This window comes from Sander vitreus, chromosome 3 (genome assembly GCF_031162955.1).
Source record: "Sander vitreus isolate 19-12246 chromosome 3, sanVit1, whole genome shotgun sequence".
NCBI classification, from domain to species: domain Eukaryota; kingdom Metazoa; phylum Chordata; class Actinopteri; order Perciformes; family Percidae; genus Sander; species Sander vitreus.
In genome coordinates, this window is record NC_135857.1 from 2,891,204 (window position 1) to 2,915,320 (window position 24,117).

At 41.8% G+C, this 24,117-nt stretch overlaps 1 protein-coding gene across 1 annotated transcript in view; it reads left to right on the top strand.

Moving 5' to 3' along the window:
* The window catches only part of LOC144515061 (FRAS1-related extracellular matrix protein 2-like), a 66,516-nt gene that overhangs the window by 17,641 nt on the left and 24,758 nt on the right, over positions 1 to 24,117 (top strand). Inside the window, exons 3-6 of the mRNA XM_078245710.1 lie at positions 11,858 to 12,004; positions 16,281 to 16,511; positions 18,854 to 18,979; positions 20,285 to 20,536. Coding sequence (XP_078101836.1) covers positions 11,858 to 12,004; positions 16,281 to 16,511; positions 18,854 to 18,979; positions 20,285 to 20,536 — 756 coding nt within the window. The remainder of the gene's footprint in view (positions 1 to 11,857; positions 12,005 to 16,280; positions 16,512 to 18,853; positions 18,980 to 20,284; positions 20,537 to 24,117) is intronic.

Consider the following 24,117-nt stretch of genomic DNA (forward strand, 5'->3'; position numbering starts at 1 on the left):
TAAATCCAAAGACATTTTCTCCTCCCTTTTCATGAATGCAGACTAGCATGCTTATCTTCAACGTGCAGGTTTGCACAGTTCTACTTGAAGGGTTTTGTTTCACCAATCATAAACAAAAACCAAGAGTAATTTAACACTTCTTTAGGAATTACCATTCCTGTTTCTCAGGGAGCATTTACCTCTCAGGCAAAAGCCTTTCTACACGTGAGGATTTGCAAGTAATAACTGTGAAATGCAGCTGAAACATATTATAAATGAAACCAATGGAGGCCCTGAGAACAGCCTCGACAAACACCCCACTCTATTAGTATGGAGCTCATGAGTCTGTGGGACTGGGATGGGGTTTTATATTCTATGGCCTCACACTGCTGCTTTCAGCAAACAGTCCACCATTATTCGATCTGACAAGAGAGCAAACACTGTGCATTCAAGGGTCAAGAAAAAGCACGTCCCCCTCTCTTTGTCAAGTCCCTTCATCCTGCATCCTTATGTTCCTTTGTTTTATCTCACATTTTCACACTTTCCCTTGTATCCCCCTTTGTTTTTTCACTCGAGGCGCTTTTCTATTCAGTCACCAGCGCCATTGGATAGTTATATTTAACATATGCACTTGTAACAATGCAAGCCTTTCAGCTCCTGGGATGGAAACAGGTTTGTTTGTCTCCATGAGCTCGTCCCTTCAATCAGGAAGTGTGTGACATGACTTGAAAATGTGTGTTTGTTTTTCAAGATTAGCCCAAAAGGAGTGTAACATGTTTTTTGTTGTTGTTGTTTTTCTGTTTTTACAACTTATTCATAAAGATGTTGTAATGAGAAGCCGGTTTACCCTTATGGCTCTTACTGTATCTTTTTCAGTTGGTCACAGATTTGCCAAAGCTACTTCAGCAGCGTTTGCCTCATGGCTGTCAGGGCATTCATACAGTTCATAATTGACTGGTAATGAGGGAGAAACTCTCAATTTTAAATCCACTATGACCTTTACAAGTGAATGGTGAAGAAAGCCCTGCAGCCGCTGATTCAGCCTTTGTTGTTAACCCTGCAATTGCGAGTTCAGGCTTTAACTCTCTAAACCGTGTGGCTGATTGTTAATTAAGACACTCGAGGCTGCATCCTCTTTGACAGGCAGGAATGCCATCCAAGGGCAATCAAGGAATACTTTGTCTGAACCTCACCTACACAATCGAAACAATCAAAGCCCTTAGCAGAAACTTGCATACTTCTTTTGGATTCTGAAAACCAATTGATTTGTGTACTCGCTTGTGGAGGGATGCAGGAGAGAGTTAGACTTTTCATCTTTTCAGTTTTCAGGTGCAATAATTATTCTGCTGAACAAGGCCTTACAACAAAAGGCTCCTTACAGTCTGAATGGAATTATAATGCACCATAAAGTATGTGTTCCATGGAGAGGTGAAGATTAGTTCTATATATTTCCAAATTATGTTAATATAAATAATGATCTTGTTAATGATTGTAGCTTAACCAAATGGAAGGAAATAACTTGTGCCCACCCAAGTCTGAACAGCCTGTTTTTCCAGCCCTAATGATGTAGCCATGATCAGGGATAAGTCCTGACCCTGGGTGCTTGGCAGGACACCATGTGCCCCCTGATTGGAAATCACCAACCCGCGACAGAGCAGATCTTCTGCAGAGTTGTACATCCAGAGTTGGCCTGCTTGCTAATCCTTAAGGTGTTCGGAAAGATTATTTTTCAACTACTATTTCTGGGCGAGGCTAATAGGATTATAATTAAAAATCCATGATTTTTACTTGTATGTAGTAATTTCTACACAGAGAGAAATAGTAACCTCAGCAAGTATCCAAAGGGTACTGTATTGAGTTGTTTTTCTCGCTGCTGTTTGGATAAATTTTTTTTAAAATCTGCACACATTGATTCATACAATATTGTTTTTTTTAACAAATTCATTTTGAATGTCCCTCAATAACTTTAAAAGAATGTATCTCTCCAGCCAATGTGTGCGTTTGTGTCAAGTGTTTTCTGTAGCGGATGACAAATGATGTCATTTGTGGCAGTGTGTGAGGACACTAGAGCGTGAAGCAGAGTCCCAGGACAGGAGTGACCTTTCCCTGCGATCACACTGTACAGTACTTCCTCTGATACTATTCTCTCCTGGGCCACACATAAAGGAGCCCCATTTGAAATAAGAGCTCTGGGAATTCCTCACTGCCTTTCCACACAGGCGAGGGGGCTCCTATTGTGACAGCAAGAAAGTCACGGAGCAGTTTCCACAACAACCTTATGCTGCAATTTGGAATCAAAAACAGAAAGTGTGGGAACAGGATGAAGGTTGTTGCTTTGCTTAAAATGTCTTTTTGCTGTCAACCACACTGTGGAGGACATTTATAAGAACACTGATGCACCTTTTCTGTGTCATAAAAGGCACATTAAGGAAAATTCTGCCCACTTTTAATGTAGACGTGTAGTCTATTGAAGAAATACATTCCCCAGTGTGTGCTATATTAATTGAGAAAGCGAGTTCTCCTGCTCGCAGAGCCCTAACAGCTGTGCCTACATGTACCAGGATTTATAGCGCACGAGCGGCATAAACTCTTTAAGAAAGAAAATATTCTTACACCTAAACAGAAAAATACAAACGCACACCTTGTGTATTTAAGTTTGTCACCTAACCAAGACGAGATTAATAAACGTTACCTTGTTAACTCATAAAACACTCCTCATTTGAACGGGACAGAGAATAAATAAAACGAACCAAATTCTTTTTAGTTTAAGCAATAAGAAATTCTAAGTAATGACAGCAACACTGTTGGCACGTCCACATGACGCAAGCCTTCTGTGATCGCGCACCCCCCACCCCTCCGCTACGCAGTTGCTAGTAGCCAAGGAGGACACGGAGGATTAAAAAAACATGATGGACTCTTCAGAAGAGGTCGTTATCTTCACACGTGTTTCTGCGCGTTAAAGTCGCTGGACGACACAATGTTCTGAACACAGCCATACTGAGAAATCCAGAGAGAGTTGTGTGGTCATTTGGCAATAGCTTGAATGTAAAGGACGTTCATTAATTTAAAAAAGTTACGCACTAAAGCCTTACGTCTTTTCACTACCACCTACCTGAAGTAGCTTGGCAGATTTGGCAGCTGCGGCCGGCTGAGCCCCAGGGACACAGAGAACAGTAGAAAGAACTGCAGGCTTTTTCACACGTTACCCCTCATTCAGAGAGATAGAGATATGTTTGAAAATTGCTGTATTGTCCCTTTAATTCATAAACTAATAAGTGAAATGCTTTGCTTTAAATGACTTTCGGTGAATGTTGGTTAATGGTGCAGCATTTTAAAAATTGCTCTTGTTCTCATGAACTATTCAGCCTGTGTGCCCATCCAGCCATCACTGTTATCTACTGACTCTGAGCAGTTGAAGTAATAGTTTATCAATCTTAGTGCATAAGGCTGAACAAGAGGAAGAATATAATGACTAATGTGACGCATTTCTACAGCCCGAGAGTGGTGAAAATATGATCCTAAAAGCCTCGAAAATTGTATTGTACATGTAATTTCATCACAGCCAACATAACAAGATAACTAGGTTCCTATAGAAATGAACAGGAAGTCATATTTCTGAGCAACGGTGTAAAACATTAATGCCTCTTGGTTATGGCATTTCTAAACACCTTCTAAACAGCTATAGCAAATGGTTTTTTCATGATATGGTCATTGAAGGTTTAAGAAAAAAAGGTAATTCCATCCATTGTATTCCAAATTTTGAAAGAGCACTGAGAATTAAATCACGTCTATAGTTGTGGTTCATATGGTAATCTCAAAGAACTTTCCCTGCTGAGAGCAAAGCCTCGCTTGCTTTAAGCCTCTGGCTCTCTGACCCAGCACTTTTGTTCAGAAGTGCCTTTGGCCTTTCTTTCAGGCCCCTCGAATGTCGCCTCAGAGTGACCAATGTGTTAGAGCGGACACAGAGGCGACAGCAGCCAGTATGGACCCTTTGGAGCGGCCACATTTATGGCAGACCACTTCCCTGAAAGGCTGTTCTTGTAGAAAAGGGTTTAGGGCCTGTGAAATCATAACAATTCTAAATCTCTCAAGTCACGGCCAACTTGTTACTGCTGATACAAGGCTTAGGGTGATTAGACCACATCGCACTCTCTCTCTCTCTCTGCTCTACCATCTGCTTTCTTTCTTTCAACAGGATTATCCTATTCCTTTTCCCTTAATTGGAGAGGTGAAAAGTATGCTGGTATTGTCTGGTACATTATAGAACCCAGAGACAACTCATTTAATAGAGTCAATATAAGTTTGATGATATAATTAGGGGTCCAAGCCCAAGTCTGCAAGAACGGGCAATAGCAAAGCTATGCTGTTCACACAGCAGGGCTGTAGAACCCTATTGTTTTCTACTGATTTTTATTATTCTTCTCCGCCTAAAACTCCGACTACAGCCTAAACCATACATGGTGGGGGGTTGGCATTTTCAGGAATGGTCCAGAACTCCACAAGGACCTCAGGCGTAACAATTCACCCACTTCCACCACTAGGTGGCGCTATAGCAGAAAAAAAACCCGCATTTGGCCCTATAACTCCCACACCGTACACCGGACATTCAAAAGACATGCATCCACGCGTTCCCTGGATCCAACTGAATCTCCTGATATAGGCCACGCCCATTTCCACCTAAACTTTTATGCGTGAAAAATCGCGATTTATCAAAAAACCTACTTTTTCGAACTCCTCTAGACTGTGCGACCGATCGACACGAAATTTGGCAGGTAGCATCCTCAGATGGGCCGGACAAAAAAACTAAACAAATTTGTGTAGCTAACTATGAAAACACCAACTTTGCCATATCGCGACCAAAATAGACGCCAAACTTTAGATTCTTGTTTACCATGACACTCTGAAGGTCACCCACGCGGTTTACAAAAATTGGCCACTAGGGGGCGCTACAAGTACAAAAAGTTTATATCTCATGAACCGCTCATCCAATTTTTACAAAATTTGATGGGTACCATCTAGGGCCACTCCTGAGGTCAACCCTAGAGTGGGGTACTGAGGGGTCAAAGTGGGCGTGGCACGTCTAAATGTACTACTTACACTAACGTGAACAACTTTAAATTAACAGGGTAGATGTACAATGGGTCATGGACCACACCTACCAAAAATTACACATGTGGACCACTAGGTGGCGCTATAATTTTTTTTTTCTGTACCAAATTTGGCAAAGATTGGCCTTTAGGGGGCGCTATAAGCAACGTTTATTTGTTTTGGCCAATAACGCAATGCATTTAAATGGGAAATTTGCAATTGCAATATCTCTGCCACAGTAAATGCAATCAACACGAAAAAAAACGCTCTGAGGCTCTGTACCAAATTTGGCGAAGATCGGCCATTAGGGGGGCGCTATAATCAACGTAGACGAGTTTTGGTCCTTTTACTCTATGTTAACGCCATATTTGCAATGGGAATGTACCACAGACTTTGCAGCTCACACTTCTCAATATTTACTGATGTTTGCCTCCTACCGTTAGGTTTTGGTTTTGCGTGCTCCTTTGGTTTTTTACAATAAACAAACTTCTTAAGCCACCTGACAAAGTTTCTACAACCTTCAGTGGACGAATGCAACTTTTTTCTCTCACTTTTTCAATCCAAAATCAACACCATTCATAGGCGCCGATGAAAATACTGAGCACCCACGTGTGCCAGACTGCCAGTAGGCTACATTCATTTACAGTTAAACATTGCAGTTGGTGCTAAGTGGAGAGTCTGTCATAGTGTGATTGGTTATGTCGGTGGCATTGATTCTTAATTTCCCACGAAGCTGATCGCGGTAACGTGTCCGTTGAACTTTTCATCTATCTTTTATCCTATCCGTATATCATTGTTAAAGGTAGTCTGTATATGCATGGAGGTGAAGTGTTGACCGCTACGTTTGCAACGGCGTTGTACCGCAGACGTCGCGGCTCGCGCCTCTCGATATTTACCGACGTTTGCCTCCCAGCCGCCCGGCTTCGGGTTCCGCTTTCACTCGCTCCCCGGGGCAACTGGCGTGGGTGGCTTGGGCCCCATCATAACTGCTTGCAGTTCTAGTATTTTCTTTGAAGCTTCATCACAGATTTTCTTTAGAACAGTATTTGCTATTGATTATTTACCAACTTAAGTAAAGTCAGCTGATTTTTCTCCAGCCATTTTGTGTCTTATTCCTTGTCCTGAAAGCAGCATCTACTACTACAGCATCATTTCAAATGCACCACATTCAAATACTAAAGACCCACTAACGGCCCCTAGACATGGCAATGTTCATCAAACACTACAATATTAAAGTGGAAGATGGAATGATATTGTGACAGTTCTAGAATTTGAGCCTTACTGCTTGTGGGGCTTTAAGTAAATATTGCTACAGGTTTGCTAAGGGAAACATCATGGAGTGTTCTAAATGGTTCATCCTCTGGGGATCATGAACAACCTCAGGAAATTTCATGGAGATCTGACCAATTGTTTTTTACATACATCTTCCAGTGTGGTCTGTTTGAATGGCATATAAGAGGATTCCTTATATATAAATCATATGCCTAAAACCAAACTAAAATCTGGTGCCTGTGAGCACTTTGCTGGTCCCCAATCTATCTCTGTAGTATGTCGCTTGTCACTTTATGCTGCAGTGGAATACAGTTATTGCACATCGTGGAAACTGTTAGCACACAAAGTCCATTTGCAGTACATGATCATTAAGTATTTTTAGATGTATTGTGTGCTCATCCCAATTTACCCTGCCTAATCAGTGTGGGGCTGGCTCTGTGGGCAAAGGGCCGCCTGTCTGTCTGCCTGGTTGAATGAACAGATGAGGGTCCATGGGGCATCGCGGCCCCACGATGCTTCACGGTGACCAAATAAGGGCAGTCTGCAACATGTATGCTGGGAGGAGCCAGGGGCACTAAGTTGGCACAGCCCAGTCTCTCGCATTCTTTGGCCTCTCTCAAAAGGCTTCTGTCCCTCATCACACATCTACACACATCACTCACTGTGTGAGTGGACACAACTTGTGTTAAGAAGTGAAACTACATGAACTGTACAACGTCTTTTGTAAAAAGGTTCATGAACCAAGGCTGGTTATGGTTAAGTGGTTAAAAAAGTAGAGGTTGACACTTTGTTGATCCTATTATTTAGAGAGTGCTAAAGTGCTAAAAACTTTACTAGAATTTAGTGCTGTATAGTAATCTGTTTTTTAATTTATTTTTTAAATCGGTTAATTGTGTTATTAACTGTGCAATAAACGCATCGTGAAAGACACTCAGGAATTCTTTTAGTTAGTTGAAAGAGAGTTTTGGTAGAAAACTGCACTTTAAATTATTATTTTTTTTTTATTTTCTTTTGTAAATGGTGCCTTTTGTGTTCATTTCTATCTTTAATTTGTTCAATAAAATAATATTGGAAATCGTTTTTTTTTATACAACAAGCATGTTGTATTTTAGCAGTATACTGAAGGCAGCAGAAAGGCAGAACTGAGTACATTTTAATATCGGTTCATTTATCGCAAGTAATATCGTTATCGCGATATTCAACACCGTTATCGCATATCGCATATTTCCCTCATATCGTGCAGCCGTACTAGAAACCAACAAGACAGAGTGCATTAAGTTGGCACATTCCAGTCTCTCTTACACTCTTTGGCCTCCCTTAAAAGGCTTCCATCCCTCATCACACATCAAAGGTTTCTTTTGTGCAAAGGTTCATGTACAAGGCTGGTTAGGGTTTAGTGGTTTAAATATAGTACAGGCTGACACTAAAGTTGACACTATTATTTAGAGAGACTACACTACGAGTGTTAAAAGGTTTACTAGAACCCAACAAGACAGAGTGCAGGCAGGCAGTCCAATAATTTAAGATGACTAGCCACTGGGATTTGTAGGATTCCTGCTATTACCATATGCATTTAATGAGAATATGGATATGAAGTAGAAATACAGTCTAATATAATGTACCTTGTCTTATGTAATGTAGTCACTGCAAATGATGTATGTTTCTGCACTAAACTGCATAGCAGTGCAAAGAGTGAACATCAGAGAAACCAATATTGTTCACTAAATTCTGTCTCGGTACTGTGAGCGCTGGTTAAAGATTAACTCTGCTGTTTTCCTTGGGGCCTCTTTGAAGTGGACTTACTCCAACCCCTGCTTATCTTAATTAGAAAGAAATCTGGAGGAGTGAAGTGGTCCTCTGGAAACAAGCACCTCCACTCCCCGGGTCCCTGAAGGCCACACTGCAGCTTTGCGCGGACTTTAAGCCCAATATAAATATTTACTCATGTCACGGTGGGATTGTACGTAGTATAAACTGTGAACATAAATGACTTTTTTTTCTGAGATTTGAAAACGCTGCTGGATGTATCGTCCTCAGATCTTAGATATGAAAAAATGAATAATTAATAGAGCCTGTTTCTGTTTGTGAATACTGTTAAAAGCAAACATGTGTTTAACGGGATTCATCTTGAAAGGGAGAGCTGCCTCTTTGAGGCTTAGCTTGACGTGTAGGCTGTTTCTTCATCATAATCTTCTTCAGTCAGTAATTATGCAAAATGTAACCATTTCATGCTTTTATTGAAATGTATGAGGTATCTGGGATAAATCCCCACCAATAACCAGTTCTGAAATGTCCCTGCCCGAGTGTGTTTGATTGTAGAGAGATGAGGATTCATATCATTTATATTCTCGATTTGTATCAATTATGCTTGAGCTCAAGGGTTTCCGCGTGTTATAGCTATTACAAAGCCTATGCCAGCGTGTGAAGTTAGATAAATAGCCAAGACCTTCTCTGTTTCCATTACCTCAGCGGAGAACGGTTTCCTTCACGACTCAGAGATCACACATGCAGTGTTTACCAGTGGCATGCATGCCATGCGGCTGGCTTTAATCCAAATGGAGTAGGGAGGTCCTGTCATACACAGGTCACCTGTCTCCAGAAGAATGATGTGGAACACACAGGAAGCAAAAATCTCACACTGTGGTAGACCTCAAGAATGTACGAGTTATAAAATGTATCACTTGAGACTTTTTCATACAAAGCACACGTGTTCTCCTTTTACCAGTCAACCTTCACATTTGCAACATTTGTTGCTTTAAGCACACAGTGATCTGCCAAAAATTGTTCACCCTACAAAATGTGTTTTCTTTGCACACAGCATTTTAGGTTTCAGATTGAATTGTGTGTCATTTTATTACATCAGACCTTTTCCTGCTGTAATTAGGCTCGTTCGAGATGAGCTGCGCCTCACCTGTAAAGTGGACGAGAGCAGGCAGCAGCAGTCGGGGGCGGTGACAAAAATCTGCTGTCAAGTCGGACAGTTTCCAGCTGATTCCAGCAGCCTTCAGGCTGAACAGGAAGTCACAGAAACACTGTGGTCTGATTGCTATTTAATCAAATGTTATCGACCCATATATCAGCTCCTACACAGTCTCCAGTTGTTTTAATTATGACAGAGTAGCTCTCAAAATACTCTACATGCGATCTGTTGCTGATTTTTATTAACAGACTGTAGATGATCCGTAATCTGAGTGGATTTAGTCTCTCTGACTTCTAAACATAACTATCAGCCACATAACAGGTAATCTGTGCAGAATGAGCCTTTACATCAGACAGATAGCAGTTCAAATCCCTCCAATTCAAAATCAATAAAAAGTTTATATAAAACGTCATCATGTTGAGTCTATTCTGAACCAATCAGCTGTTAGATCAGCTGAGAGGCTGGCGTTTCCCAGCATGCCGTGGGTCTTGAAGTCGGTGAAAAGCAACTGCGCTGCCTGCGTCTCAGAACTGCGGCCGCCTTGATCTCGTGAGGTTATCGTTGCCCACGCGTGCATGATGTCAGAGCAAGTCGGGATCAAGTTGGACACAAATCTACCCAGCATGCATTGGGCGGCGATCGCCGATGATCGATTCTGCTCAGACCTGGCTCATCTCGAACGAGCCTACTGCATTCAGTGCATGTCTCCTATGATAGTTTTCATGCTGTTTATGATGCAAATTATTATTATGGGTTGTGCACATTAACAGGGACCGATGCCTGAGCAGACAAACACCAACTATAGACATTTGAGAAAAAAGTCATCACAGGACCATATTGACTTTCATAGAAATACTGAGACAAATTCTTCTCATAGTAGGAATTGTGAAGGAAACAATGCTTTGAGTCATAAATCAGAGACTAAACCATCGATGAAGTGGTGTCTCTAAAGGAGAAATAAAAGCCCATTTTCCAATACAAAGAAATTCTGTGTTAATGAGAATTTCATAAAATGTATACATCTAAAAGATTCAAACATTTAGTTCACTTTGCAGGAGAGAGAAAATTGAACAGTTTCTCGTCTCATTTCTGCTCAAGCTCCACAGTTTCTGCCGCTTTTTGTCCCAATTACAGCTCAGTGTCGACATCACCGAGTCTGTCTGAAGTTCACTCTGACCTGAATCTACGAGTTCAAGGAACAGCGGCATTGCTCTTCTGTTTTCTTCTTCTTTCCAGCATTTTTGACAAAGCCCATTATTGCGGCAAACCAGAGCTACAAAGATGAATTAGGGAAAATCATGTTTCTATAGCATCTCACCACATTCATACGTCTTCACAACTTTAAGTCCTCTATCTGGTAGAAAACGTCAAAGTACCCCTATGTGTTTATTATGGATTAGTCAACTTTAATCATCTCACTGATTTAATTAAGTTGTTGGTTTTGTGTGAGACGGGCGGAGAGGGGGGGAGACACACATTGTGCGCCCCGTTTTTCTTGTGTGTCACGCTGACTTTGTCCCAGTTATGGCTCGATATTGTCAAAAAGCATTGATGTACGGGCATTGAGACACAATTTTACTCTGTGCGAGGAAATATGTACACTATTAGACCAAAGGAAAAAGCTTTGAACAAGTCCAGAGGACATTTCACATGTGCACACACACACACTTAAGACACAGAAACGCGTAAATGCATGCACCCTCACGCATAATAAAACACACAGGGTGAATGTGTATGGATCTCACTGTGACCATCGAGGAAGGAAATGGACACAGTGGAGCGGTCAGCTGGACCTAACAGATTTACTGAGCATAACCACAAGGGTGGGGCAGGGTAGAGACTCTCAGTCGCGCCTAACACAAACAACAGCAACACACTGAAACCTCTGAACAATGGGTCTGCACCCTCCCGGCAGTTTTGCTTTTATACCACCACTTTCAGAACTGCCAGCTGTCTAGTGGCTCAGTCATCTGCAGCAGCAGGCAGCAGCTCTCACTGTGCAGTCTGGTGGACACCTGCTGATTTCTAGGAATCAGTGGATAATTATTTGGACTGCTACTCAGTGCTCTAGAAATTAAAATTAAAGTGTGTTGTGGTTTCTGTAGGAGTCAGTGTGAGTACATCTTTGCAACGTTTTTGTCAGTCTGTGTTTGATGCCGGTGTATGTGGCTCTGCTTTGAGTCTTTATGGTCAAACGGTAGCCGCGATGCCCTCCAGGACTGTAGCCTCGGCCTTTGAATCCAACTTCAAAGGGCAAGGATAAAATGACCCAGTTCGGACAGGAAACGGACCCCTTTTATCTTAATTAGGAATGACGCAATTAGACGGCACAAACTATACATTTTGCATAAGGGCTGCGCACCCCTCATACCTCCCACTGAGTGCTGGCTCGGAGTCATAAAGTCCTAAAGGTTAACGAGAAATGATTCTAATGAGGTGTTGAAAATTCCTGTGCCACCCCAGAAACAAATAGCTATGGTAATTTTCAAAAGATGTTTTAGATTATTAATTAACAGTGAGCCTATTTGACTTTTCCTTGCTGATTTCTAAGGAGCCATTTCAAGTTCCTTTAACTCTTTCAACTGTATTTGTTTGCAGGAGGCAACCAACTGAAGAACCAGCAGTACCGTCTGAACTGGGCTTGGATCTCTTTAGAGAAGCAACACTACGTGGTGGACGAAGAGGTCAAGTTCCTGGAGGTGGTGCTGAAACGGCGAGGCTACCTGGGGGAGACCTCCTTCGTTAGTAAGCAGACACTGCCTTTGATTTCATCGAGTCACTTGTAGTAATAATTCCGTCCAGGGTGATATCAATGATCGTTACCAGACCCAATCTGCAGAGTTTTTGACGGTGATCCAGAAAGAAAATCAGCGGAATTTAGCGGAATGTTTTTTCCGCTTGACGTGGAGATGTGTTAACATTCTTAGTATTATTTTTTATTTATTTTTTTATCTGCGGAAAATCTGTAGAAAATGTCCGGAATTATGTGTGGCCCTGATCATTACTAAAGTTTAGACAGCACTGATAAGCGGACAGCCTTTTCATTTGTTCAGACATTTCTATTTTATATTAACTTAAATGTGGATCTTTATCTTGATCTGGACGTAGATCTGCACCAACAACAAAAATCAATAAGAAAATAAATAAATATAAAATAATCTATGAAACATATTACATGGATACTACAAAATAAAAGGAAGGAGTGAGAAAGAAATATAAAAGGACCAGATACATGTGCCAGATTTCTTTCTTTAAGGTAAGCAGATCACAAGAAAATATGTACATATTTTTGTGTTGTAGTGACATACTGGACATATTCCTCCACACCATAATCTAACTTATTACTTTGCTCAGGAACTAACTTACACCAACTTTGAGTGAACCTGCTGACAGGTATCCTGATAGCTAACACTCAAACTCAAAATAACAAAATGAAAAACATACACTCCTTGTCAGAAGATATTGATTCCCTTCAAGTCGTTTGTGTTCTGTCTTTTTAATTCTTTGGACACCTACTATCGGTTTTACTTTTAGACAAGCTCCCACAGCCCACACAGTGCACAGATTTGCAAACTTTGATATATTTTAGGACAAGTCTAAGGCTGGCCTAGACACCCTTTAGGGTCACACAGGTCGTAGTCTATATCCTTGACCTTCCACTTCAGGGATTGCTCCTGCATGTATTTTCTGTTTCCTTCCGCTTTTTTGTTTGGAACTTTAAATTCAGTGGATTTGTGAGGACTATGGTTAACTGCTCCTCAGATCTCTGCAGGGTAAATCCGGACAGCTAGCTAGACTATCTGTCCAATCGGAGTTTTCTTTCACACGACTATTTTGCAACGGCTCTGTGCGGCGCTTTTCACCGCCCATGACGATTGTGATTGGTTTAAAAAAATGCCAATAAACCAGCATGTTTTCCTCCCATCCCCGAATGCTATGTGGAGTAGCCAGACCCTCCTTCGGCGCGCTTTGGAGGAGGGTCGGGCAAAGCGAGACTACACAGGTCTAGACCTTTCACCTGTCTCCTCCGGTCAGTATTTACGTTCCAATCACACAATAGCACAGGACAATCCCTCAAGGACCGCATGCGCACAGAAGAGAGGTCACATAAAGTTAGTGTCCATTAAAAGACACCATTCCAAATGTTAGTTCTAGGAATGTTACTGGCCGGAACTAAACAGACAATAACTGTTAATACTGTTTTAAAAATACAAGCTGCTGTACGCATTTATGAGTGGCAGGAATTTTAACTGCTGGCACCGTTGGCCTTTTTTAGTGCCGCCATGTATTCTGTCCATAAATATGAGGTGTCATTAAAATGAGCTGATGTTAAAGGCCAAAACCCACGGGATCATTGGCTCTACCGTCAACTTTATATTTGTATGCCCCAGGGTGTCAGACTAACATCTCGGAGGTGATGTGCAAATGTTGCTGACCTTTATAGTGCCTCGCACTGCACAGTATACGTATATGCGCAATCTCTGCCACTCAAATTAAAAATACACATCTCAAGGCAGATCATCACACTCTACAGATATGCCGGCAGATTTAGACGATAATAATCCACAGTGAGAAGTAAGTAACTGTGATAACAAGAACACACTTAATATTTGTTGTTTATGTTGGTACACGAACAAAAGAAACTGAAAATAAAAAACTGAAATGCCTTTGTGATGACCCCACAGTAATCTCTTTGCAAATTAATATTAAACAACAAAATAGTATATCTTGTATAAAGAGGTTGATGAGGAGCAATCACATAATTGTCCTTTGTTTTGATTTTCTGCAGCATCGCTACTGTTTTATTAATGGCTGCATTATAAATTAAAGAAGTGCTACATTGAACCTTGGATGCACTCTGTGTTGAGTGCCCAGAGAAAACATGCCTCGCATTTTCATAACATCCAACATTAGTGTTGTGTGCTTTTAAGGCCAAACCATAGCTGTTCAGAGTGAAGTTTTCTTATGATTGAGGCAGCATGAAGGAGAATGATAATGGATGAGGGAGGGTGATGTACCTCTCCATGCCGGTGACCGAAAGCACACAAAAGAAACTGCAATTTAAATTGGGCTTTACGGCGCCCTCAAAGGATACCAATAAAGTTTCTCTTTCTAAATGCACAAGTGGTGAAAGCTAATATGTTGTCCATTTCTCATTACACTAAGTGAGTACATGTATACATCTTCAGACATTGATTCTTTGATTATGCACCACTCTTTTCTTTCTGTCAGTCTTATTAAATGGCTTTGGAAATATAGTTTTTCCAATTTCTTGCCAAGAAAAACATTTGCAGACCTAATTTAAAGATTGAACAGAAAATGGTTTTGGTGTGCTATTAGATTAATGTCTTCTTGTATTTCACCTGCCAAAACCTTTTGCCTTTTTTTCTGCCACTTTTGGGACGTAACATGAGTATGAGTATGTTTGAATTTTTAATAATTAATTTGGGTTTCAGTGAGAAACATGTTACCTAAAAAATAATTAATCCGGACAGATTATTTTTTCACACGCTTCAAAACATCTCTGCAGTATTCCCCCTGCAGGTACACAACTAAATACAGATATCCTGTCTCACTAAAGGTAAAACAAGAGCGTTCATTACTTTCTCACAGTGATCATTTGGATTTTCCCTCTTTTTTTCTGCTGCTTTAAGGACAGGAGAGCAAAAGCAGCAAACTATAGAGGTTTACTCCTCGACGCAGCTGGCCCGGATTCTTTCAAAATAAGCATAAATGTGAGAAGTCTGACAATTCAAGCCTCCCATCTGCCTCAGCGGTGGGATGCGATAGTGACTGATCCTAGGCCAGTACCTTCTCATGAAGACTGGGGATAGCTCCTCTTGCCCAGCCCTGCCTGAGTGAACACTGATCAGAGGAGCCCACTGGTGGTTCACTGGTCAATGTGCACAGTGCAGGTGTCACCAGTTTGGAGGCTACAGCGAGCCCACCTGCTGCAAAGCCTCCGAGTGAGTGAGTGAGTGAGTGATCTGGACCATCCAATCCAGGCATTGTGCACGAGAGTTAAGAGCAAATCATACCTCTCCTCTCCTAGCTAGTCTTTGAACACTGCTGATTTTTCAAGCTCCATTGAACTTGACCATTTTATCTCAGCACATATGTGCAGGGGCCTTCTCCTTCTGTCTGTACTTGCATATCAAAGCCCACGTTTTTTATATTCATCAAAGAGAAGAATGGTAATTTTCCTAAAAGCCAAAACTCATGCATTTCTCAGTCTGTGGTCTTTTGAATACTTCAGTTTTTCTCTTCTCTTTCTTCCTTCCTGGGTTGTAAACAAACAGCATTTATTTATTTGTTTTATTCCTGTTATGGTGCTCATACTCATGCTTAATTTATTTAATATTTCCTACATTTTTGGAAGCCTACAGGATTGCCTTAGGGTATGCAGCCATGCTCTTTCTATTGACTGCCAGACCCGTGCTGCTTGTTGCGTGGCCAGTTAGCAAAGACAATGGAGAGGCTGTGTGACATTTCAGCTGCTCTCAGTGCTCCTGCTCGACAGGAACCCTGCCAGTGTCACAGCTATAGAGACTGTAGCCCCATCAAACAGCTCGCATGCCGAAGGTCAGCCTCCAATCCACTGCTGCTGCAACATAACAAGGCGGACATAAGGGTTAATTGGCTTTATTCCCACCATGGCCATTTGACGGGGTGGGAAACTGCAGCCAGAAGATGGGCAGATATTGTCGTGTTAGACCAACTGGGACGTGACTTTTTCCGATGAAAGACAGGAGTTTAATTGCATCTTTTTAATTGACTGATTGATGGTCTGTTTAACTATGATCCTTCATAGTTACACATATTAGGATTCACAGAATGCACATACTTTCAAGAAAAGTGCTTGTATATGTGAAAAAATAATATTAATGGTTGCCGGTACTAAAAACTGACCAAGGTGATACATTCTCTGATATGCCTGATGTTTGGTATTTTCACAGGTGTAGCATACGTTACCTGATTTTTATAATAATAACTCTTTTTTTTCTCCATGTCATTCCTAAAGGTATAGGCACAACGGATGGCACTGCAGAAAAGGACAAAGATTTCCAGGGGAAATCTCAGAAACAGGTGCAGTTCAACCCAGGCCAGACCAAGGCCACCTGGAAGGTCCGGATCCTGTCAGATAGCGAGTATGAAGTGTCAGAGACCTTCCAGATCGTTCTGTCTGAACCGGTGATGGCAGCCCTTGAATTCCCACAGCTCGCTACTGTGGAGATCCTGGACCCTGACGATGGTCAGTAATGACACGTTTATATTTATTTATCTTGCTTAGAATGTTGATTGTGCTGACGTTTAAAATACGTTCCTTCGTAAAAAATAAAATCTAAAACAAAATTGGCAAGGTACTTTGCTTTTTGCATTTTGGGGGGGGGGTTATTGCCTATAATGCAACACACTCAGGTCATAAGTGGAGCTACAATAGAGTTTGAGTTCGTAGCAGAACATTTTCCAGCTATGTGAAATATTGTTTAGCGTTTGATGTTGGGTGCCTTAAATCATGTGACATTGTTTTGCACAGATGTTCAACAATCATACAGAAAGAAATCCATTGTAGAAAGGGATGAGGATGTCAGTTATATTTTGAAGAGCGGGCGCAGCCTCAATGGCCGGCACACCCGTGATAAACTAGTTGGCTACTTTAAGTGCCAGCAACAAATAACACATGCATGTGCTTTCTCGGTACATTAGAACATGACAAATCTGTAAAGGCAGAGAAAGAAGGCAATGCACTTTAGGGAAAGTATAAAACAATATCATTAAGTCATTAAAATAGGCTACATCTTAAGGAATGCACTGAATATCTTAAGGAATGCACTGCATTTTAAGTGCATTTCTTGCAAAGTGCACTCTTTTCTGTGATCCTAAAGGTGAATCTTTGTCTAGCAGCAGAGATTTCAGATATAGAGATATCATTTTGCCCTCATCTCAGCTGTAATCATGTTCTGGCTAAATGCTTCTGTCTATCTTCTGAGGGCATCAGAGCTCAATATTTTAAATACAAAATATATTTACATGAAGACTGAATGCTTTGAGAGCTAACAACATCCTGAACCTAACCTTAATTATGGAAACAGCTAAATAATGAGTAAAAAGCAAACCATGTTTATGGGCAGTATTTTTCTTTCCACAATTGTAGATAAACAAGGTGAAAAGGATATATGGAGATAACCAAGCTGACCGCCCTTGCATCTGAAATGAGCTCTACAAGAGCAGATGAGCAGTGGAAACAGCTTGACTGTGATAGAGCTTAGTTACTGTACCGACGTATAAATATGGATAATTATCCTCCTCATCCCATAGGGCTTCATTGGGTGAAAGGGAAGAATTTGCTGTCAACGATGTATGCTAATTATCAAGTTTAGTTGGAACATTGTTGGCCAAAACACCTGTCTCTGGAGGGCAATCAACAAAACTGGCAGCTATCTCTCTGCAAGATGTGAATTTATATATTTGTTTTCCTTATGCCTTGAACAGACATTGTATTCCTACAGCCATATGTCCATTATCATATCATTATACTGTTTACTGGTTCAAAAGTTTGAAAGATTTTGGCCTTGCAAGGTCAAATATACTCTGAAGGCTAAAGGCAAAAATGTATTTTTTTTGTTTCTTTTCACTGAGAGCGGAATAATAGAATAGCCCAGGGGCTGCCACCATGAAAATGTGAAAAATAAATGATTTCACACCAGACAGGCTAAAGTGGCTCAGACTGAAATGAGCTTAGCGTTTGAATCAAGAAGTGAAGAGTGGCCACATCATCCTGGTCCTCAGGAGGGAAAAAGACGGGTCATAACCGTGTGAATGTGGCTGACCATGATGCTCACTGAGAGGCAGACAAAGCCTCTGTCTGAGCTCGGTGGATTTCAGGGCTGAAATGTTGAAAGCTCATTACCTTTCTGGTTGTCATGTGCAGCTCAGAGAAGGAAGGACACAAAGAGATGGAGAGCTGCCAGTAAAACTGTTGAGTTACAAAACAAATTGTTTAATGCGTCTCTGCATGCAAACCGAATTAACACACCTTTTTATTCTAGCCAATTTAGGTGGGCAACTAGACTTCTTACATGAAAGTGTGTGAGACGCTGATTTGTACACATGGATTCCTTACCCTTTTCCTAAACAGCATTGTTACAGATAACATTTTTCCGCATTCACGTCTCTGTTATTCTGTGTATCGCTGTAAGCCGACTGGGTTGGAATATTTGCTGCAGATGAATAAACAGTAGATGGGTTTTGATTAAATGTGATGGAAGCACCATCAGAGGAGCTTTAATGAGAGCCGTCATTGGTCCCAGTGTGTAAGCTGCAACGCCTACAAGCATGTGTATTAAAGGTTATGATCGCAAAAACTGTCACATCCTCTTTGAAGCTTTTTCCTTTTCTCCATCTCTGATCATTCAGTTCAATTCACTTGACATTCAATTTATCACATTCAATATGCCAGAACACCGATAACACACAAGCGATTTCCTCGTACCAAAATTTAGATAAGATTTAACATAAAAGGTAATTAACTCCAACAATATTAACGCATGTCAAAGTAATGATCTAATGTGGTTGATTTTGTCTCATGTACAGAGTCAACAGTTTTCATACCCTCAGCTGCATACAACATAGAGGAGGACATTGGTGAGCTCCTTATCCCAGTGCACAGGAGTGGAGATGCCAGTCAGGAGCTCATGGTCATCTGCTACACTCAGCAAGGTAACACAAGAACTATGCCTTGGAGTTGTAAGGGGCACTATGCAGTTTTGGCCATTTCTTGGCTGTTTTCTGGCTTTTCGCTCGCAGGTTTCTCTATAGAGCCCCCCCCTACAGGTTCGGAATAGATATTTGGCAGCTCCTATGTTTACTTGTGTCTGACTCCTCTCTCGGTCAGTCTGCCGTTTCTTCTTTCTCTGTTCCTCCGACAATGCTTTCCTAGCTTTCTGTTTCTTTTTTGCCGGCTCAGCCGTGATGATAGTGTGAAGAACTCCATCGCTACCTTGTTAGCCGGTTCCTGAATGGGCGTATGTGTACAGTTCCGTGAAGCAATTCGTTACATCGCGAGACCTGATATCACGCGTTACTTCCTGATGCTGAGGCCGCCGGCTCGCCGGCCGAAAGTTGCAAAGGTGGTTTTTCCGCTCACAGGCGCTAGGGGGGAGCAAGACGACCACCATTCAACTAAAAAAAAGTTATATAACCATTCCAATGACCCCGAAGCTGTTCAGTTAAGGTAAATTAAGCTAAAAAAGCTGCATAGTTCCCCTTTAAGTGGACATAGGATCTTATAAAGTAACATTAAAAGCATGGTTTTAATTAGCGTAGGTATTTTGCCAGCGGTAACGTTATTAGTGTTATATAAGGTAATTTCGTTGGCAAACTTACAATTTGAGCAGGCAGAGTGACTACGTTCCTAACCTGAAGGATTTCTGCTTGTGCCGGTTGAGGGAAGTGAAGAAAGGTTCAGTTGTAAAGGTCAGTAAGGCTATATCCAGCAGTCAGAAACACGCAGGTGAAATATGGAGGTATTCATTTACAAATAGGCGTATTAATCCGGGGCAGCAGTGCTTCGGAAGACGTTGACTGAAAGCCGTTAAGCCCCGAAGCCCCGCCACCGCACATAGGTCACTGTTTTTTCTTCTTCTTTTTCCTCAACCTATTGTGCGGTAGCTTAGTTTTGTTCACAGGTTATTCATATCAACAATGTCCAAACTGCTCCAAATTCCAAACACCAAGTTCATTGGGCACCCAGCAATTAACCCACCAAGTGTGAAGTAGATCAGATGAAGGGTTGTTGAGGTATTTAAAAGACAACCGGACACTCGGACACACAGACGTACCCGCACACACACACACACACACACACACACACACACACGCACGCACGTTGCTCGTGAAAAACAATTTCGGGGGAAAAGAAAACCACATTCATGTATTGATTTGTCATGTGAAAAACACACTGTATTATGGCAGAGTCTGGATCATTAACTTTGCTTTCTTTAATCCTGTTTTCTGCCCGCTCAGTTTCGGCCACAGGCACGGTCCCCACCACAGTGCTGTCCTACTCTGATTACATCTCCAGGCCTGAGGACCATCGCAGCATCCTGCGCTTTGACAAGGGAGAGGTGGAGAAATCCTGCCGGGTTGTTATCATTGATGACTCCCTGTATGAAGACGAGGAAAGCTTCAATGTCACCCTCAGCATGCCCATGGGGGGCCGTCTGGGCTTAGAGTTCCCCGCAGCTAGAATCACAATCATTCCCGATATGGAAGACGGTAAGATGACATTTCACTGATCATAAGTGTGAAATGGAATGCAGTATGGTGCCATCTAGTCTGTGCAGGTACAATGAATTAAAGGGCTTTGATTATTGAATCACTTCGTGGCATTTAGAGACGTAAGGTTTTTCAATTTTGATTAAAGCCTCCAACAAAAGGCAATGTGTTTCTTGGCAAGAAGGGCTTTTATTGGATTTAGCTTGAGGTGCTAGAGTATTTGTGTATATGTTATGGCTGGTAGCTCAAATGGCTGAAAATTTGTTTTGAAAAAGTTTTGAAAAAAGTGCGAAATGTTTTTAAGAGTAATTGAAACAGTTGGGCAGGTGGGCAGACGCATGGCAGATATGTTTGTGTGCATGTGAAATGCGTGTTGGTGTTTTTTCTTCTGTGTGCGTTTGTGCTTGCTTGACAATGCCTCGGAGAGCAAGCGTTTGAGTGTGCGAGCCTCCTTCCTGGAGGCGAAGCCTTTATCTCGTATCTGCAGGCTTAGGCTGGAGGGCTGATAGTCTCCCATATCTTCCTGACGCCTCTTTGTTTCCCAACACCTGACGGCCATTCCTTAGTTCCCTATCGCTCTGACGATCTCCGGAAGCACTGCAGTCTGTGATCGCAGCCAGGCAACACGAGCTGAAAAAAACCCGGCATGATTGCTGTCTGTTTTTTTTCTTGAATCAAAACCATTTCATGCTATATTATTGGGGTGATGGTGCAATATTCAATTCAGCATTCCGTTATCTAATTGCTTGGTTTAAGTACGGAAAATCATGACCATTGGGAAATGAATAATGTAATTGAAGTAAGTTAGCTTCTCCAACTGCTCAAATTACTGAAAATTAGAGTCTTCTGGCAGGAGGCAGTCCCATTACATGCTGCTGAAAATGTCATTGACTTTAATGTTAACTAAAGTAAAAGAATATCTGGATTTGAGCACAGCATAGCACTGATCCAGTTAGATAATGACCAACGTCCAACCTGAAACAAAGGTTGTTGTTTGTGGTCAGTGACGATGGTCACAGGGACTGCTATCTTTACACAACACTTGCCAGGGTGGGGGCCACTGTATTATGTCTCATCCTCATTTGCTCTCACTCGAAGCGGTACATTCTGCTCCTGTTTCATTGTTAGAATTTCTCAATGTACTTTGCTCGAGGCCACTGTAACCCTAACTATCTTATAGTTATGGCTTCAGCTAAATAAGCATACATCATCTCTTATGGAAACCTTTTACATTATTATTATATTTATCTGCAAATAGTAAGAACATTATTCTACAATCATTTTTTTTAGATCATATCATAGCCATAAGGATTTGAATCATGTGTCCATGAACCTGTGCTGAGGATGTCTTGTCAGCAGCAGTTTCCAGGTTGTGTAACAGGTAATTCTCCTCTTATATTCCCGTGAGATTCAAGGCAAACACACTTCTAGTGGATTTGACCAGCTTTAGGAGGGCGGAGGTTACGTGGCTGGAATGTTTTCTGACTGTAGCAGCGTCCGCCCGGTGTAACCTGAGAGTGAGTACAGGGCCTTCTGACCTCCGCTGCTCCTCAGTATTGACTCCACACTGCCAAGGCAGCTACTGAGACACAGGTTTTTAATAGGATGTACAACAGTCGGTCCTCCGGCATTCAGCCTCTTACCACTGCAGTTATTACATTTCCAATTATGGATGGCTCTGACTCTAACGGTGTAAGTCATGCGTGTCTTTACAACTGCCAGAGAGCTCATTGTTCGGAGAAGTTATTGATTAATGTCTTGCTACGACTGTCTGACTGTCACATACGGTTGCTTGTCATTTACATTTAGGATAAGGGTCAAGGCTGTTTGAGAAACAGGGAGGCTGACAAATAAAGTACATACATATTAGGAAGTACTAGATAAGATTAGCCAACTTGCAGATTGCTTTAGAAGTAGTCTCAGAAAAACAAAGGTAAAGGGTTAATGGTTTAAGAAACTACTCCTTCAGTGGGGCACAGTTTTCAGTTATTAATAGCCTACATAGCATCTTCAGGTTTATGCATTGCTGCTTTTTCATAGTGTTGGAAGGCAAACTCTTTTTTTATGATTGCCTCTGGTTCGTAGAGTCAGCCAGTGAGTAACTGTTAGAAACAATGACTTGCCTGCGTAATCACATTTTTGTAGCTTGAAAAGTCAATTCTTTATAAAATATACTAAGAAACGTTCTTGCTCTGCATATCTCCAAGGAGACTTCCTGACAGGCATTTGCCTACATTAGATCTCGTCAGTCGTATTATCACACAGAAAGAGGAGAAAAGAAGGCTCAGTGCATTATAGGATTAACTTGACTCCGACTGACAACCAACGTTAGCAGTCTGTACTCGGCGTTATTTCTGCTTTATCTGCAATCGTGTTATCTGAACCTCTGGCTTTGTCAGGGTGGCTGAGTGACTGAATCAATATCTTCTTATGCATATCCGTTGTCAGAAAGCACCACACTCATAAGGGTGCCCATTGCCTCATACAGCATGATTGTAAGGGCCAGACTACAGCCTCCTTTCGTGGAAACATTCATTGTGTGCGTTTTGTTGTTTTTGTCAAATTGTGATTCTTACTGTTGTCAAGACTTTCAGTGACGTTGAGACATGCAATGCCTGGAGCTGTTGTCCGACAGCTTGGTTCCTTATTATAATGACACGAGTACCTGACATCAGTTTGACTGCTGAACACACACACACACACACACACACACACACACAAACACATAGGGGTACGAGGTGTTTAGGTTGCCTGCACCCACTGAATAATTGGAACGTGAAGAGAGGGAGGGGTGGGGGGGGAATAAGGTGGTGCCAAGCCTTCACGTCTCCCTGAAGGAGGTGATAATGAAATGTATAGAGTACTGATGGCAAAGTAAATGGTAAATAGCTCTGAGGCAAGCAGTACAAGACCAATCTCCTGTCTGGAGACGCCGAGTAGAACGGCAGCAGGAGATTTATTAGCTATCCTGGCTTGGTATTGAATGTAAGTACATACATACTCCAGGTTTCTTTCCTAAATTCACTCCAGTATATGTGGAAAGGGAGGCAAATGGGGGCATCACATCCTTCTTTGTCATCCCTCTTGCAGCAGTAGCTGGGTGTACATGGGAGGAAGGAGTCGGTGCCTGGCCGAGCACCTGGGCCTGCCTGCCTGAGGTCTATGCTCTATGCAGGGGCTCCCCAGGAGGGCTTTCACCGAACTGTGGGCTCAAATAGTTTAGAAACACACACTACTAATATCAGCAAAAAAACATGTCAGCAATATGTCTTCTTTTCAAGCCAGCAAACCAGAGTAGCACAATATGATGAAATAAGAAGCCACAGGGCACTAATGTATGCACTCCCTACTCCCTGCTCGGTGCAAACATGCACCTTGTGTGGCCACCTACGTAGGTACGAGCACGTGCAAGAAACCACACAAGTGCAGTAGGAGGCGGAGCTCGTATTGTCTGCCAAATGTCTGATGTTACCGTTACAAGTTATGGGAATCTATATTGAGAATGTTTATAGCTTTGATAACTAAATTAGTTGAAGTTTACTGCAGTAATAACCAGTTTTGTAACTGTGCCATGGAAGAGA